The sequence below is a fragment of the Alnus glutinosa genome, chromosome 1 (assembly GCF_958979055.1).
Source record: "Alnus glutinosa chromosome 1, dhAlnGlut1.1, whole genome shotgun sequence".
Taxonomy (NCBI): Eukaryota; Viridiplantae; Streptophyta; class Magnoliopsida; order Fagales; family Betulaceae; genus Alnus; species Alnus glutinosa.
In genome coordinates, this window is record NC_084886.1 from 46,107,561 (window position 1) to 46,126,294 (window position 18,734).

At 35.2% G+C, this 18,734-nt stretch overlaps 2 protein-coding genes across 2 annotated transcripts; one reads left to right on the forward strand and one right to left on the reverse strand.

Annotated features, from left to right (window-relative positions):
• Nucleotides 1-2,592: 2,592 nt before the first annotated feature.
• LOC133853050 (transcription factor MYB62-like) lies at nucleotides 2,593-4,374 on the reverse strand. The gene is made up of 3 exons (XM_062289572.1): nucleotides 3,874-4,374; nucleotides 3,651-3,780; nucleotides 2,593-3,505 (listed from the first exon to the last, which is right to left on the reverse strand). The coding sequence occupies exons 1-3, from the start codon at nucleotides 4,022-4,024 to the stop codon at nucleotides 2,872-2,874; spliced, it is 915 nt and encodes a 304-aa protein (XP_062145556.1). The 5' UTR covers nucleotides 4,025-4,374; the 3' UTR covers nucleotides 2,593-2,871.
• An 11,004-nt stretch (nucleotides 4,375-15,378) lies between these two features.
• On the forward strand, nucleotides 15,379-18,734 carry LOC133861774 (acyl-acyl carrier protein thioesterase TE3, chloroplastic-like). The gene is made up of 5 exons (XM_062297616.1): nucleotides 15,379-15,735; nucleotides 15,866-15,966; nucleotides 17,430-17,539; nucleotides 17,947-18,042; nucleotides 18,119-18,734. The coding sequence occupies exons 1-5, from the start codon at nucleotides 15,530-15,532 to the stop codon at nucleotides 18,287-18,289; spliced, it is 684 nt and encodes a 227-aa protein (XP_062153600.1). The 5' UTR covers nucleotides 15,379-15,529; the 3' UTR covers nucleotides 18,290-18,734.

The window sequence follows — 18,734 nt, forward strand, 5'->3', positions numbered from 1 at the left end:
TTCCTCCAAAAACATATGGAATTTTTTTTCAAAAATGAGAAAAGGGTTAGATGTGATTAAAGAACCATAAAGGAGAGGACACCTCAAATAACAGAGTTCAAACGAAAAAGAGACAAACAGTAAGCAATGGTTTTATCTATGATTCCAAATGAGCCATAAACATGTTGTGCCTTTGTAAGGGCCGCACAAGGCGATTCTTGTTAATGTGTTGGTTTGAAGAATTATTTTTATATGATATAAATGTGAAAATTATTTTTTATATTTTTAGGATTGTTTTATGTTTGAATTGTCTATTAAATTCATTAGTTATTTCAAAAACTTAAATTGATAGGAGTGAGTTAATTTAACAGGTCAACAAGTGAAATATTTAATGAAATGAGTGATGAACTGCAGAGTAAGAATTTGAATTCATAGCTTTTGTTCTAATACTATATAAATCATTTGTTGTCTTAAAAGGTTAAGTTGATAGGAGAAAACGAATTTAATAATTTAAAAGATATTTTAACAAAAATTAGGGCTATATATCAACAACGGTAAATTAGGATTATGTTCTATAAAAAAAAAAAAATTGTGAGATTGTGATGTTAAGATTTTCTTCTGAGTGTCATTATTTTCTTTGAAACCAAAGAAAGAAAAGAAAAGAGAAAAATAAAAATGAGATTCTTATTTAGAAGTTAGCACTGGGCCATGGCCAAATAGGTGGTGAAAAGGATACACCAATTGAGAATTTTCTAGGACTACTAAACATTAAGATGTTTGGGATTAATCAAATTAGTTGTCTTCCTATTCAAGGTCATCCCCTCGGCATCCTTCTACTCTTTTTTGTTTTTGTTTATGTTTTTGTTTTTTTTCTCTGCTAGAGAACAAATTAGATCATCACAGTACTAATTCCCTTGATTCATCTACCTCAGATTTTGTCCATGCATGGTTACAAGATGACAATACTTTTCCCCCTTGAGTTCTATTCATTTCATTTAATATCTTCTCCGTCAATTAAGCCAGGATTGAATAGAGTAGACTAAGGTTATAGTCTAACTGGATCGGTCAAAGTTAGCCATGCATCAAGACCAACCAATATCTTCAATTAATGAAATTATCAGATGACAAGTATATAGTTTTTTTTTGTTTGTTTTTTGGATGAATAAGTATATAGTTTTCTTACATGCATAATGTTAAGTCATCATGTTCACGCGCGGCAGATAACCTACCAAGCATGACCATGGACTCACTGAAAAAGCTCACCTGTTTTGGTATGGACGTGATTCCGCCCTTAAATCACTCATGTTAATTTAGCTACTAAAAATTCGTGTATCTCTAAAAAAACCCTTGATCAAAGCCAAGCAATGCCTTAGTTTTTCATTTGTAGTTCTTGGGCATCGTTGGAAATCCTCAATTTGTTTATGTAATAGCCCACCATGAGGAGGAAAATGAGTTGGTTGAAGTTCTTTCGACCCAATCTATAAAATAGTCATGCGTCTCTTAAGCGTGTGAGAAATATATGTTTTTTTTCTCAATTAAAAAATTATCTTATCAAATAGCAACTGTCTAATAGGGTTAAAGGTGTTGTCTCATAGTAATGCATTAAGAAAGTAATACAAAGTGGGAGTTTGAAAACTTTTGCTGAAAATGACTTGAAGTTTATCATACTTTTGGCAGCTGTTACTTGTACTTCCCTCGAGCCTATGTATGTGAATTTGATGATTGAAATTATCACTATTCACCCACCTAAATGCATCAACCAGTGGGGGCTGCTTCACTGTTCACAGTTGCTTGAATAGGGATGTAATTGAAGACTGCATATTTTAAGTCTTTGTTAAACATATTCTGAAGACCTAAAGAATGATCATCGTGAACTCGATCGGCTTCCTAGCTAACTGTGATAGATATGCAGAAAGGATCTTAGAAACAATTGTTTTATTGGACTTTAGTCACACAGTAGCATGTTCTCTTTATGAATATGATGCCTTCCACATCATAAAAAATGCCGGTGATTGGACAAGTTCAACATTCCATGGAGTTTGAGGACATGCCAAGTATATATTCATTGAATTTATATGCATGGCAAGGCATTCTTTGGGTTTTCCACCTTTCTCAGTAGATTTTAAGTTTTTTTTTCTGCACTGTAGTATTGATTGTGCTGGAGTCTTTGTTGCCATTGTTGGGTATACTTTCCCTTCCCATTTCCCCTCGTATTTGCATAGAAACAAAAACTAATCAAGTCTCTACATACGCTTTATTTCATCTTCGGAAAAAATAAAGTTTCAAACTACTTTTAGAAAGTGACACCAGCAGATGATCAGTTGGTCCACTGTCGTAATTATTTCAATGAATTTTGCCACCAGTTCATTATTGTCTGTCATGCTCTGGTACTTGAATATTTTCGAGAAGAATTAGCATTTTCTGGCCCCTTCCTGCTAAACAGCACCTTCACCACATTCACCGCCCTTTCCTAAGAAACATATACATAATGTATGGTGCCCCCACAACTAGATGTGACTCCACCTTTTTTTCTCTTAATTACTTCCTCTCTCGATTCTTTTCCTTTCTGTGATTGACCAGATAGTAGCTATCCCATGGTTTACATTATAGGGGTCAATCTGCAAATAATAAATTTATTGGCTTGTTGAAAATGCATTGATAACAACCCCCATCAAGGAAATTAAGATACATTTGCTTCATCTGTACACAGTCTTGTCCAACTCCTATACACCCCACTACAGAAACCATTCACCAGTAAAATTCAAATTTGCTATAGATTTTTTTGTTTCATAACGAAACCAAATACAGAGTTACAATGAGTATATATAATCCTATCTGGATCAGTACAATGACTGAAATCATGCATGATGATGATCTATGGGTACTGGAGCTTCACATAATTTCATTCATATTCCATAAAGAATTTGCCATGTTGTCAGAAAGCCAATCAGCATCTGCCATATGGCAATCCAACAGAGAGTTCTCATAGGTCTCCGTTGCTGACATGGGGTCCCGGATGAGTAGTGCCTCCATGTCGTAGCTTCTGCTGTCTACAAAGTGAACATCAGTTAGATTTGGATGGTTGTAGACTGTGCAATGATCCAAGGCATGGAAAGGACCTGCTGGGTGTTCAGGAGCTAATTGAGACTGTTCTGAGATTTTCATGGAATATTCTGAGGAATGAATACTTGGGCTTGTCATGATAGAAGTGCTTGAATTTTCATTGTGATAATTTGAAGTAGTGGGTATCAGCTTTCTTGGCGGGGGAGATGTTGACGAGGATACAAGGCAAGGAGCTGAGGAACCCTGGGAATTCATGGATGTCAATGAAGAATTTGTGGGGGAAGAAGTCTGCTCCATCTTCTGTAGCAATCTTGGCATCCAAAAACACCTTACTGCATCAACAAACCTCTTGCTATTAGACTCAATATTCAGCTGGCGTGCCTGTTTTTGGACCCTCGTTCTCCAGTAATTCTTGATTTCATTGTCCGTTCTTCCTGGTAGATGTTGCGCAATCTTTGACCACCTTGATTTCCCAAATCAACGAGAACAGAAAAGAAAGACAAATTAGTCATGAATTAGCAAAATTTGCAGAAACAAAAGCACAAATCAATCAAACTCGATCTGCTCCCTGAATACTTGGGCTTATGATATAGGCAGAAGAAATTCACCTATTACCCCACTTGGAATGGAGTTCAAGGATCAAGAGCTGTTCTTGCGGCGTGAGATTCCCGCGCTTAATATCGGGTTTTAAATAATTCAGCCATCTCAATCTACAGCTCTTTCCAGTTCTCTTCAGTCCTTTTACAGTAGAGAAAGAAAAAAGTGTGTCAACTTAATTGAACAAAAAGAAGAATCTATCTTATTAATGTGATGGAATGGTTTGTTAATTACCTGCACATTTAGCTAGCAGATTCCAACGACCTTCCCCGTGACAGGCAATGTAATGGATGAGCATACTATCCTCTTCAAGAGTCCATGGACCTCTTCTTAGCTCCATCTCTTCTTCATTAGATTTGCAAACCTTCTTTGTAGCAGAAGGCATAGCTGATAGCTACTCTCCTTTCCTTGTTGTCTGTGCTTCTCTCTCTCTCGGAGGGGGGGTTGCAAAGGTTGTTCTTTCTCTCTTTTTTTGATGTGTTTAAGATAGATCTGTGAAAGTAACACTAGAAGCCATGGATTTATAGAATCCAACAGGGTTCAAATTACAGCTTGGAAAAAAGAAAAGTAATCACTAATTAGAATTTATCCACATGCACTTGCCTCTCCATAAAAAAGAAAAAAGAAAAAGAAAAAAGAATAGAACTTTATAAGCTAGACGTGGCAAATCTAGTTGCCTGATAGTAAGATCGGTCCTACCTAGCTAGGTTATCTCCAGACTCCAGGTCATGAAAACTACCATTAGAGACACCCTGACCACCTTTCAATGTTTTCTATCGTCATCAGTCAAGAATGAAGCTAGACACAAGGGCTGCCAGCTGCCTTTAACCTCGTTCAAGAGTGGAGAAAATCAGAAGGCCATGATCATCTGATTGTCTCTCAATTGGGTCCACCATGAATAGTGGCTAATGGTTTCATGCATTGTTAATTCATTAATTTACTTAAAGTCCGTATAGGCTAACTATGAACACTATAATGTTATCACGTGCATTTTGAAGTTAACCCCACCGACAATTTGTGTTTAAGTGTCTTGTTGACTTATAGGTTAATTTGAATTTGATCATTTTAGTTAAATGGGTCACATTTATATATTTTAAAGAGTACTTTATTGACAATTCATGTTAGAGTGTCGGGTTAACTTATAGGTTTCGAATTTGAACTCTTTAGTTTAACGGGTAAAATCTTTCAACTCTAATGCGACCATTTAAATTAGCAATTGAAACTACACAATCCGCTAATCCGTTTAATTAATAGAATGTATTAGGTTGATCCACTCCACCTGCATAACCCATTTAATAAATATGTCAACCATCACCCGTTTCGATGTGTATATAAAATTTAATATATATATATATATATGAATTTATGAATTTTATTTTTTGTTAAAAAAAAAAAAAGAGAGAATAAAATCTAATTTAATTTATAAATGCAATTTATGCGGGTCCCTCATAGATTAAGCAAGTTAAACTACAATTAACCTGTTTATTAAATGGGATAATTTGGATCAACTCGAATTGATTCGAATTTGATTATATAAAACCTTAATTTATTAATTAATCGTGTAAAACATTGTGGATCCTTGCAAAAGAAGAGAAGTGAGAAAAGTCTTAAGTGGAAGAGAGTCGGGTCCTGAAAAGGACCCGTCCGTGCATGTGTTTCTTTTGGGGAATGATTCCTTCCATTGTTTTGTGATTCTAGATACAAGTAAGAAGCGTGATTGACTGGGCAAAAAATATTGCATGATAAACTAATTAAACTACTAAGCGTGGAATTATAGTGTGTTGAGTAGGGCGGCATCGAAGCATGTTGCAAATTTTAATTGTGTAGTGAGCAGTGCCATTGGAAGACCATTGATTCTTGCCCCAACCACAGTAAACACTGTTTTTCCCTATGCTGCTTTAATTTGTTTCTCCAACCCCTTCAAAGGTAGAGGCAGGACCACCTACGCCTCATCTACTACGCAAGTTAGGTGGTTGCCTAAGCTCTTAAGTGGAATAAGGCTCTAAAAACATGTTTGTTTGGAAAAAAGAAAAGAAAATGCCTAATTATAAGTTGAAACGATTTTTTCTCAAATCTCAATACAATAAAAGACCCTCAAAGATAGGTTTGTTTTAAAAAAAAAAAAGGCCCAATTGAATGGTTTTGAAAAAATAAAAGAAGCATTATCTCTTTTTTAGAGACTCTTTAGTTTCAATAAAAAATAAATAGTTAGAGGCTCAAGAACACAACAATTAATATCAACAAAAATACAATGTATTTTTTCTTCTATTAAGAGACTAGCTCTAGAACTCCAATAAAAAAAAAAAAAAAAAAAAAAAAATCCCTTAGAGGCCTCATTTTAAAATTTAAATTCCACTGTGGCACTGTTCACTTCATCTTGGAGTCGGTTGGAGTCTATCTACAAAGGATAATGTACAAAATTTATACTTTCGGTGAGAAATGTTACATTTGCTTTGAAGTTTGTACTCTCAAGAGTATATTCTTCTCAAGAGTATATTCTTTGATATGACGTATGAAAATTACTATTAAATTTTAGGCGAATGTATCAATGGTGATTTTCACTACCGTCAAGGAGTAAAGAAGTGCTACATATATTTTTAAGTGAGCGAAAATCGCCATTCAATAAAATAACAAATGAAAATACATGTAGCATCTAATAATATCAATGAGTAAGGGCTCGAGAGTATGTGTAGAATTTTTCTCTGGAAGTTAGACTGCCAATGTTTTTTTTTTTTTTTTTGTAATTTTTTAATTTTATTATATTTTCTACTTATTTTCAGATTCACGCGCACACACTCTCTGAACTAAATTGACAAGTCATTGAACTAAATTGCTTGCCCAACTTTAAATGTAGGGGCACAAGAGTACGTACTAGGAAAGGGAACATTGAATGTGGGGATAGTGGTGGGGATCGATCAGAGGCTTAGAGATATGAATGGATTTGTATGAGAATCAATTATTGAAGGTGCAAAGGCGATTTGTACGTACTCGGGTGGAGAGGGTCGATTCTCACAAGGATAGAGTATTCCATATTTCAGTAAATAGCTCTACAGTGGAGAGATGCCTTAAATCACTCGAAACCCTTTCTTTATTTCTTTATTTCTTTTCTTTTTGTTATGTTAAAGCTAAGATTGCTCATCATGTGATTTGGTTGTAGATACCAAGATACATTAATTCCCTTAATAATTGAGACTACAATGACATGAACATGACAAAATTTAACGTGGTCGTTACGAGGGCACGCGTGTTTTTGTGGTGGAAAACTGCCTTTGAATGAGCCTATGTTCTAACATGTATTATCTAGATAAATGTGGACGTGGTGGGTGGGGTTAAGATTCTTTATAATTATTTGTTTAAATTTAAAAGAATTCAAACAGGTAATTGTAAGATGTTATTTATGAGATTTACATGGCGAAATAAAAATTAAATTGTTCATCTATTTATCTGGTCAGGTGAGTCATATAAATGATTTCTCACAATTACCTGTTCAAATTCTTTAAATTTGAACAAATAATTATAAAAAATTCTCGTCCGAATGGAAGCAAAGTCGACGACGATGCTTGAATATTATTTTGTTTGATATGCGTATGCATTAAAAAAAAAAAAAAAAAAAAAAAAAAACTAAAAATTCACCACGTAAATTGTGCACATGTATACATTCAGAAGGGGCATTTGGTAATTAAGCTGTGAATTGCGTACTCAATCGGCAGTTTGATTCCAGGCTTGGAGAATGAATAATTGACTCTTCATAGTCACGGCACTTCCCTTCACATAATTCCCCGTAAAAGACACATACTGACTGACTGACTGATGTGCATGAAAAAACAAAATATTTCTCTAATTTTAAAAATTAAATGATTTAATTCACTATTATTATTATTATTTTTATTTTTATGAGTCCACTTTTTTTAAAAAAAAATTTTGGGATAATTATTTTATATCGGTTTTGCATTGTAATTATATAATATTATTTTCAAGTTTAAATAATTGGATTCTCATTCTTCCTCTTCCCTGATTTCCAATCTGATTTTACGTTTGATTCCTCAAAGTACAGCGTCCTTGCATATACATGGTAACATGTACTAACGAGTCATGAGGGCAATATATGCCACTTTCTCTCACATTCCTTTTTTTCCAAAATTTGGTGGTGATGAAAAACTAAAAATTACCCCAAAGTATGGAGGCAGTACCATCAACGATGGTAGGTCCTCATGACATTGGTGGACTGACAATCAACTTTGAGCACAACCAAAAATTCCTTGCAAGGCAGCATTTGCATTTTATTCTTTGACAGAACCTCAAGGGGTGCATGGAACAAAATAACAATAAAAAAAAAAAAAAGAAAAAAAAAAAAGTAAGAGATTGACCCCACAACCTCGACCCCAAACTGGACAGCATGGAACATAATATGCCCAATGCCCATTTTGCAGCATCATCTCTGTTCTGTCATTGGCTTTTCTCCATTATCACAAATCACAGAAATCAAACCAGCAAGATGTCAGAATTTGTTGCTGCCTGCAACAAAGGGACATGGAACTATGTAAGAACAATTACCTAGTATTTTTTGTTTTTTGTTTTTTGTTTTTTTGGCTATTATTTAGTTAAAAATGATACAAATTCATCCATTATTCATCATCTTATTTTTAAATTCACCATTAAATTTGTAAGTTGTTATATGGAGATGAGTAGGGGATGAATATCATGTCCAATCATTCAGTAGTTCCTAAGTATTGCTTCCAACTTCCAAGTCATAAGACAAAATTTTCTTATCATCCGGCATTCAGCTGACCAAGGTGCAGGGGCGGAGCCAGCTTTTAGGCTTTGGGGGGGCCAAATTGAAAAATAATAATTTGGGGGGCCAAAACTACAAATTTTTTAAAGAAGATGGGTAAAAATTATATTTTTTCTTTTTTTTTTTTTAGATTTTTTTGAGAACCCTTTGGCTTGGGGGGGCCCAAGCCCCCCCCAAGCCATAGTGTGGCTCCGCCCCTGCCAAGGTGTAAGATCAAATATTTAGAGTTTTAGATATGATAATGTTTATAACATTTGTAAAAAAAAAAATTTAAAATTAATTATTGAATCTATTTTTCTACATGTAAGTTCTACATATTTAATAATTAATTTTTAAAATTTAGAGTCTACATGAATTATACAAAAATTGTAAAGGCAACGTATCTCTTAATAATTAGTGTTTTTCCAAGTCATAAATTTGTCTTTTTCCACGCCAGCAAAGATGTTGTTGGATGTCACGGTTTTGCATATCCCTTAATTAAAAAGCAGTTTGGTTTCTGAAACAGCTAAAAGCCCACAGGAACACTACCGATGCTTGGGGCTTGAGGCCTGAGGCTTAAAAGTTAAAAGTAACAAGGAAAGGAAACCTCAAAACTCCAAAGTAATGAGCACGTTCAAAATAATGTGATTAAATTAATAATTATTATTTTTAAATCAATATTTGTTTTAAAAGCTTAATTCCTTTACCATGTGACACATAACAAGTGAAATATTAATTAAATTAAAATGAGAGGTAAATAAATGAAAGAGGATTCTAACGCAGGACTTTTGATCTGATATCATGTTAAATTACCACTTGTCATAAAAGCTTATGCGGATATGAATGAATAAATTTAATCATTTAATCAACACTTTAGAGTACTTTAACAATAATAATAATACTATATACTAAACTTATATCTCACTTCCATCTTACTTGACTGATGTAATAGTGCCATATCAATCCAATAGATTAGTTTTTGCTAAAAAAAAAAAAAAAAAAATTATAAAGGCTGATGGGCATTGCCACATCAATTCAGTGAAATAAAAGTATGATGAAAGTGTAGTATTTAGCATTACTCGTAAAATATATATATATATATCAAAGATAAGAAAGAGTTACCAATTAACCTTTGCCTTCTTGTTCTTGTTCTTGTTATTGTTAGTGTTATTATTATTATTATAGCATAGATAAGAGAGAGTTACCAATTACCCTTTGCCTTCTTGAATGAATGATCGAACATTTATATCATTGGCTATCCCTTCAATGACGTGTTTGAATATAGAACATCATAAATCTGGTCACATCATTGAGCGTTTGGTCATTAGCAATTTAATTTTATAATCACTACATGTGCATATAATTGGTATTGTTTGGATATGCATGAAGAGGAATTGGATGTGATAGGTTAAAGTGATAAGAGTTCCGGATCAACCCATTACCCATCCAGTAAAAGTGACAAGATCGAGTGATTAATATTAACATTATTAGACTACAATTTAATGGCTTAAGTTTTTGCATTAACATAATTTCTTAATATATTAGATAAGTCTTTTTTTTTTCTTTTCTTTTTTTTTAGAGTGTATTTTTGTCATTTTAAATTGTAGAAGATGAACATTACAACCCTACTAATAAATTGGGTGGACATTACAAAAACAATAATAGTTAAAGGAGGTAAATATAGTTAACCTTAAATACTACTTTTTGGACAAATACAATTTAAAGTAAGATTTTTTTTTTATTTTAATTTCTCTCTTAATAAGTTGCACATTCTTTTTTACCATGTCAAATAGTTATTTCCCTAATTTGCATCTCCAGGCTGTTGGAGGTATTTTACCTAGTCAAAATGAATTTTTTCTATTTTACCTATTCATTTTTCATACGCACTCTAGCACATTCTTTTGTTTATTCTTTATTTTATTTAAATATTATTAAAGTATTATTTTCAAAGAGAGAGAGAGAGAGTGTGTGTGAGAGAGAGAAACAAATATTAAAAAACTTGGAGATTGTGCTGCAATGAGCAGCAACTTATTGCTTTTCACTTGACAAAAATTGTATTTCACCTTTATGATCCTTTTAGCTGCTCTGCTGTAAATGTTTTATTTGGGCTCATTGCCAATAGGCCAGTCGACTTCTCTAGATGAATTTGCATCCATTTCAGATATACCGACCGTCAGAATATGGCACAATAACTCTTTGTGTGCCGCGACTCATTCTCAACCTTGCCATCTTAACTCAATTAGATAAATTAATTTTTGATATCGTTTAAGGACACGTTTGGAATTATGATTTCAAAAGTACAATTTAAAAATATTGATTTTAAAATGTGCGATTTCAAAAAGTAATTTTTAAAAACGCGATTAACCGTTTGATAAAATCGCAGTTTGTCTTTTAAAATGGTAGGTTAGCCTTTAAAATTATGTGTTTTTTTTTTAAAAAAAAATACCAATTCTTTGGGATTTGAAAAAACAGATTTTTTATATTTTCAAATCGTAATTTTTAAAAAATGCAATTACCAGACGATTCATACCTCTTGGTAGTTGTGGTTTATGACAATAGAATCTTATTTGCCAATGTACCCTCGACTCTAAAAATTTTGAGAAACACTCTTATATATATCTCTTTACTAAGTAATTTGTAAGCCCATTTAAACGAAGAAAGAAAATGCCTATTGCACAACAACGATACACAATAATTACACAACTCTACTTATATGGAGTGGGACCTACCACGTGGGTCTTACCCCATGTGAGTAGAGTTGTGTAATTGTTATGTATGGTTGTTATGCAAAAATCACCTCTCAATGAAGAATAAGTAGTTAAAGTTAATAAATCATATCATCAGTCCGAAAATCAAGCCAGCAATAACAGAGCAACATAGCAGAAAATCAAATCTGCAGAAATAGATTTGGTGAACACTAGTTGTATTGGGAAACTTCTTTTGTATGCAATTCAAAACTCCACAATCTCAGGAGTATACAGTTGTTTAAGTTCTATAAATTGTACATGAAACAGAAGTTCAAGTAATGTTATGCAGCCAAACACAAACTTCTTTCAATTTGTTTTTATGGTATAAGAGCTCTTTTTGTTCACACCAATTCAGTATGGCTGAATCTTGCACTTCTGTAACATTCCCATTAGTAAAAATGGGCTGGGTTGTTAATGATGGGCTGAATGGGCTTGGCCTATTCCAGTTGTTAGAGTTAGCTTAAGGCTAGGTCTATATAAGGCCCAAAGTCTAATGATGGGATTACCGAATTGGATTGTAAAGTTTTGAACTTTTGGAGGCTTAGCACCTCGAATACTATGGAGATTCGCCTTCTCGAATGTGGCTATTTTGTTACAATTTCAATACAATTCGTTATTGATTTTACTGTTCATTCAGTCCTTCCATCAATTCTATTCGCTTTTCATTCAAATTCAATTACAATCCAGCAAGCGAAACCCTATAAATTCTATAACAGATTTGGATATGTTACTATTGGTATCAGAGCATCGATCTATACTTCCGCTCTGTTGATTTGATCAATCTTGATGACTCAAACAAATCGATCGGCGCTGAAATATTCTGCTGATAAATGTGGATGGTACGACGGCTTTGCTGGATTTTATCTTGTTCTTGGAGTTCCAGAGCATGTGCGGAAGAAGCAAGAAGCTGAGCGGAAATTTCAACAAGCTGGGCAGCAACGAAAAGCTGCAGTTATCGCATTCCTTGATGAATGTATTGAGCAGAATGCTACATATGCTAGAAAGTTCCAGGAGTTGCTGCAAGAGCAGTTACAGAAGACTTAAGACGCCGAGCGGAAGTCTCAAGAAGCCTCGAAACAACGATCCAACACTCGATTAGCTGAAATTATGGCAAACATTCGGAAGAGTCAGGCTAAAGGCGTTAGAGAGTTCCAGGAGAACCTCTTCAGCAAATTGTCTCCGGAGGCAGAACATTTGGCCATGAATGGAAAAGAAACGCTCAACGAGATAGTGGCAGTTTCTCCAGCGATTGACTCCATCGAATTTGAAGAGCTACCTCCAGTTCCTGAGAAGGTAGAAAACCTAGAAAAATTCAAGAAATTTCTAGGTTTCTTGAGTCTTCCACGAATACTCTTGCTGCAACTCCTGGAGCTTTCTGGCGTATGTCGCATTCTGCTCAAGAAATTCATCAAGTAGTGCGATAACTGCAGCTTTTTGTTGCTACTCAGCTTGTTGAAATTTCCGCTTAGCTTCTTGCTTCTGTTGGGGTTGTCCCACATCGGTTGTGGAAGGGGTTGGTGGTCAGTTTATAAGTGTGAAGGAAAATCTCACCTCATAAGCTAGCTTTTGGGGTTGAGAGATGCTCAAGACCACCTAACACTGGTATCAGAGCCCAGGTTTATAAGTGTGAGGGAAAACCTCACCTCATGAACTAGCTTTTAGGGTTGAGAGAGGCCCAAGACCACCTAACAGCTTCTTCCGCATATGCTCTGGAACTCCAAAAACGAGATAAAATCTAGCAAATCCGTCGTACCATCCACATCCATCGGCAGAATATTTCAGCACCGATCGATTCGTTTGAGTCATTTGGATTGATCAAATCAATAGAGTAGAAGTATAGATTGGAGCTCTGATACCAATTGTAACAGTACTGAATAACTGTTACTGATTTTATGAGAGAAATGAGAAAGATTAAGAAAGATTTGAGAGAGAACGATTAAAGGAGAAAGATGAAGAACAATCGTATTCAAACCCTTGGCAATTCGAGGAGCCACATGCCTCCACGTTCACAAATGAACATTTGATTATAACTTCCAGAATGAATTAACAGAATACAAGTCTCCTTATTTATACACCCGCCAATTAACAGAAGCTAACATAAATACAACTAATCAGAAGTTTGCATGACGCATGGCCTAGAGCAACTGCCAAGTAACTCCCTCAAGTCCACTTGCCCTGCCACGTGTCAATAGTAAGATTTAGGCTCCTTACAACTTCCAATTATGCTCCCTTTGTTATGCCTAATCTACCCATCTCATCTCTCTCAAACTCGCTTCCTCAAACTACCTACGTGTTGTGGGTTTCACAATTTGTGCCTGTTCTTAGAAGCTGGAAAATTTAAAAGATAGAGAGAAGGGGTGATCTCTTCGAGGGGATCAAACCTCCAACTATTACTCAAGCAATGTGTATTGTTCTTTGATGATTAGCCATATGATATTCACAGCTTATTTATAAGGGAAAATCAAGCCCAATATGGAGAGCGATAAGTGTAACAATCAAGAATAAACGTAATAATCAAGCAAAATGATACAGAGAAATTAGGGGGGAAGATTTGGGAATCCCAACATTCTTCCACTCTTAAAAGACAACCTTGTCCTCAACGTTGAGTAGTGAGTACCAAGTAAATCAAGGAACCTCTCTTTGACGGTCTTAGAAGGTTCACATCTTTTTGTAGCAGGTGGGAGCCCGATAATGGCGTTTTGTAGAAGTATCCAATTTCTTTTTCAGACATGAAACATGGAAGACTGGATAGATCTTGTAATTAGGTGGAATGTTAAGACACTAGGCAACATGACCAGTACATTCAAACACTTTATACGGGTCGTAGAAAGGTGGCGAGAGCTTCATTGACGACCGCAACTGGATAGAGGTCCGACAGTAAGGTTTTTTTTTTTTTTTTGATGAATAAGTAAAAATTGATATTAACAAAAAGAATAGTACTGTACAAACACCGACAAAACCAATTAAACCACAAACAAAACAGAGGAAACCTCTGGAAACTCATCTACCAACTAACAACCTGATTAAACCAAAACATTAACATCAATGTTCCAGTTCAAACACAAACTAATATTTTCTAGATTTTTCTTAAAACTTCTCTTCCCCGAAACTCTATACCGGACTTCCCAGATGATAGATTTCAATATCTGTTCTTCAGTTTTGATCTGTCCTCCATGCCGAATAGCATTACGAGCCTTCCAAATTTCATAAACGGTGGCACTTAGCACCTACCGACAAAGAACCCCTCTCATGGCCTTCGTCTTCCAACTTCGACACCCTTCCTCAAGAACTCAATCGACGTCCGACTTCAAATTCATATTCACTCTTACGCTTATCAACGTAATACTTCATGCGGGCATGCACGGAGGTAAGATTATCTTTGAGAAGCCGCAAGACTTGAGTAAAGTGGGGGTAGTGGTATAGTCACACATTGGTTGGTCTTGGCAAGAGGGGAATGCAGTGATCTTGTGACCTTTGGGGCGGGAGCCCTTTTGGTTCAACAAAAATATCAAAAAAGAAATTGATAGCAATGGTTCCAATTCAAAGACTCGGTTCCTCTATCTTCGCTCCTTAATTGTAGTAAGTATTCGTGACAGTTACCACCTAGTAGCACCTACAACATTGATATTAGGGAAGCTTGTTTTTCCCTAGCTAGATCCTTAGTTTTATGGGGTCAATTTCTGTATCTGTTTTTTTGATCAATAAAGTTTCAGAATTATTATGTTGTTACCACGTTTTTCACTGAATGTCATTATATTCCAGTATAAAATAAACTTCATGGTTAACTAGGAGAAATTCCAAAACACATCACCCAAGATTGAAAGAGGTTGAAACATCCAACATTTATATTGCCAATTTTGATAATTTTAAAGCGACATTGCTAACCAATTTTGAAAAAATTTGTCCGATAAAATATAGACAAGGTTGTGTTGGAAAGACAACAAAGCAGTAATTTGGGTGTGTTTGGTAACCACCCTCCCTTTCCATTCCCTCTTATTATTTTTCAAAAAAAAAAAAAAAAAAAAAAAACTGTTTTCAAAATATTTTAATTTTTTGAACTTTTTAGATTACATTAATAATTTTTTATTATTATTCAAAAAAAAAAACTTACAACAAATAATTTTTTTTTTTAAAAAAAAAAATTCATACAAATTCTTTCTATTTTATATTAAATTCAGTCACTTCTTACTTCCAAAAAAAAAAAAAAAAAAAAAACCTTAACGATGATTACCAAACCAAACCATCCTTGATTTGATCAAACAGTAAGGCAGCGAGTAGTAGGTGCAGAGCCGTTGGTACAGTTGCATGAATTGTAACGCCAACGAATTGGCACCACCTTCCCCCAATTCTCTGCCTTCTCCGTCCAAAGGGCATGTCGCAATTGCACTCGCTTCTGCCGGCCCACCCCACGCACGCGGCGGTTCCCGCCTCGCGTGTCAAGCCTAAGTGGCTCCATCTCCGCCGCCCACTGGCAGCTTTTCCCTTGACACGGCCGCTCTCGCTGCTGCGCGTCCAATCATTCCCAGCCGCGAGAAGCTGTAGCGCACTCGCATTTTGGGACCTCAAAGGTGGCAACGGGTACTTGCAGCTTACTCTCTCTCTCTCTCTCTCTCTTTGTTTTTTGGGTTTAATTGGAGCTTTCTCGTAGCATTTCTAAAAGACTTCAATTAGAGCCTTTGTTGATTACATCCATCCCCTTGATTTGCAGAATGAGTGGGTTCCATGATGTTGAGTTCAAAGTTCGTGATTACGAGCTGGATCAGTATGGGGTAGTCAACAATGCTATCTATGCAAGTTACTGCCAACACGGTGAGACTATTTGTGTATCGATTCCTATTGAAAAATTGAACAATTTTGACTGCTTGATTTGTTTTCAAACTTGATTATAGGAAAATTTTCTTAAGGGTGGGCTGTGGGCAGTAGTTTTTATGCCATTGATTTTTATGTTCCAAGAGCATGGTGTATGAGGGCAGTTTGTATGGATATTGTATTGGGAATTCATAAAAGTGTGAAATTAATTAGGAATCTTGAGGCTATCATAGTCCTTATTATTCCATTGTAACACTTGAATGCATGATACTGCTAGACCTGAAAGTTCATATGAATGCATAATACTGCTAGTAAATTACTTTGAAATTGTTGTACTTGTTATTCCATTGTAACACTTGAACAATATCATTGACGGAAGATATATTTGATGAAATATTTTCATGTATATCAAGTACATTCCTATGAAAGTTTATTTTTTTATTGTATCTCACTATGTAAAGCACAGTCCTTTCGTAATTTACATTTTGTTTTTCTGAAATTCATATTTGTTTCGATTAAATAGATCTGAAGTGTGTGTGTGTTTTCTTTCTCTGGCTATAAAAGTTGATATGTGCAATGTTGTCGAATTTGGATGGGCATTCTCAAGTAGATAGGTAGAAGTTGGCTTGAAGGGGTTCTTCCCAGTGTCTGGGAATGAATTGGATGATGTAGTAAAGATTTTGAGAAATTTGTTTGTTTTGTGTTTTGTGGTGGGCTTTAGCGATGAAAGTTAGGGTTTTAAGGCTAGGAAGTAGGGATTATGGAACTATGCCTTTAGGGTTCATTTAAAGAATTAGTTGTGCAAAAGACAAGGTTAAAGGGTTCAAAACATTCAGGAAAAAGGGTTGAGATCAAAGGATTGAAAGAAAGGAAAAATCTTCAAGCTGTGAACAGTACCATGATTAGCAACATGAACAGTGACCAATAGAAAGAGAAGAAGAAAAGAAAGCACTCTAGGCATACAAGCCTTCCATAGACCAGAGCACTCAATTTTATTATTGAACTCTGAATTATTTGAGTACAGCGAGACACTTGTATAGACTCTGGATATTAATTTCGCTAATAAGCTTGGAACTCTTTGACTAGTAAACAAATTCCTAACTGAGACTTTGCCAAAACTTACACCTAAAAACCCATATGCTAAAGAAGACTTATTTATTAACAAAATAAACCCCAGGCCCAAAAATATAACCCACAACCAGCAATTATAGAATTATAAAAATACCCTCGACTCTAGAAAAACCAAAAATAAAATAAAATAAAACGTTATTGACCTAATTAACTACCATGGACACTTGTTCTTGGACGCTTGGTTATGCCTTAGTTTTGGGCTATAAAAGAGGATGTTTCTTCTCTATCCATGCCATGGTTGCGCCATCATTGGCTCTTCTACTAATCCTAGCATTTGTAAGAGCCTACCCTCTTTACACTCACTAACAATTGATGAATTTTCCTGAAATCAGCTCGTTTTGAACTTATGGAAAGGATTGGTGTAAGCATTGATGCAGTTGTGCGCAGTGGTGATGCATTAGCACTGTCAGAATTGTCCCTCAAATTCCTTGCACCTCTAAGAGTATGCCTTTGATCTTTACAGCACAGTCTCTATATATTTTCTCATTATTCATTAAATTCATGAGGCACTAAATAGAATCCTGTTGCACATACTTCTTCATTACGTCTTTGTCCATTCCAAAATAAATGTCAAGTGTAATACAGCTCTTGATCTCAAGAAAGTGATATATTAGCTTAGGATGTTTTTGCAACGAAAAATGGATTCTAATAGCTTAAAATTGGAATTTGCTTGGTATTCATGAAGCACTGTATTTTTACAATTTAAACATGCTTTTATTCCTTTTAGTAAGCAGTTTAAAGCTGTTGCATTTCGTGATTGATAGGATTGGTCTTGGTACATTATGGCTAAAGCTCTTGATCATATCAATATCATCATATCTGTTCTTATGGTTTTTCATGTCCATCTAGAGTGGAGATAGATTTGTAGTAAAGGTGAGGATCTCTGGCTCCTCAGCTGCCCGGTTATACCTTGACCATTTCATCTTCAAACTACCAAATCAAGAGGTTTGTTACCTAGGCACCAATTTTGTTAACCATCTGAAGGATAGATGCTCAGTAACTTGGATAACATTTCATGCAGCCTATTTTGGAAGCAAAGGGCACAGTAGTCTGGCTTGACAAAAACTACCGTCCTGTCCGTATTCCACCAGAAGTGAGGTCTAAAATTGTTCAATTTATACGCCATGAAGATTCTCGACTGCAAAGAGAAATCAACGGAACCAATTATGTGGCCGAGGACCCATTGGTGTAGGTAATTTGTTTCCCTGTTTGTACTTGTTTTGCCCTTGGAAAAAGAAGATGGAAGGAAAAAAGATTCTAGCCGCAAATTACAATTTTAGTGAGGAAAGCTTCTCAACTTGAGAAGGAAATATTCCGTCACATAGGATTCATCATACTTGTTCAGTTCATTTGTTTGTCTGATGCAAATACAATTATATGAAAGAGTGAGAGACATTGGAATCGCTGGGTTTTGTTCAAGCCCTGTAGTCCGCTTGCAGTCCTGTAAGATGATTCAAATTAAGTAGAAAATCAACTGGGGGCTTCCAAATCTAATTCTTGTTTTTGTGTGAAGATGGTTCACACCTTGAACAATATACTTGTGGAGTGTAAACCAACCAGAGCTAACTTTTAGAGATCAAATGTGTTGGTAATTGTTTTAGATCTCGAATGATAATAGAAACCCTCCCACTCCCAAA

What these genes read in the sequence shown, in the direction of transcription:
- LOC133853050 (XM_062289572.1), bottom strand. Translation starts at nt 4,024, where the DNA reads ATGCCTTCTGCTACAAAGAAGGTTTGCAAATCTAATGAAGAAGAGATG. An exon ending in TCTGCTAGCTAAATGTGCAG is followed by an intron (nt 3,781 to 3,873) that starts GTAATTAACAAA and finishes CTACTGTAAAAG; the next exon opens with GACTGAAGAGAACTGGAAAG. An exon ending in CATTCCAAGTGGGGTAATAG is followed by an intron (nt 3,506 to 3,650) that starts GTGAATTTCTTC and finishes TGGGAAATCAAG; the next exon opens with GTGGTCAAAGATTGCGCAAC.
- LOC133861774 (XM_062297616.1), top strand. Translation starts at nt 15,530, where the DNA reads ATGTCGCAATTGCACTCGCTTCTGCCGGCCCACCCCACGCACGCGGCG. An exon ending in TGCAAGTTACTGCCAACACG is followed by an intron (nt 15,967 to 17,429) that starts GTGAGACTATTT and finishes TCCTGAAATCAG; the next exon opens with CTCGTTTTGAACTTATGGAA. An exon ending in TCAAACTACCAAATCAAGAG is followed by an intron (nt 18,043 to 18,118) that starts GTTTGTTACCTA and finishes CATTTCATGCAG; the next exon opens with CCTATTTTGGAAGCAAAGGG.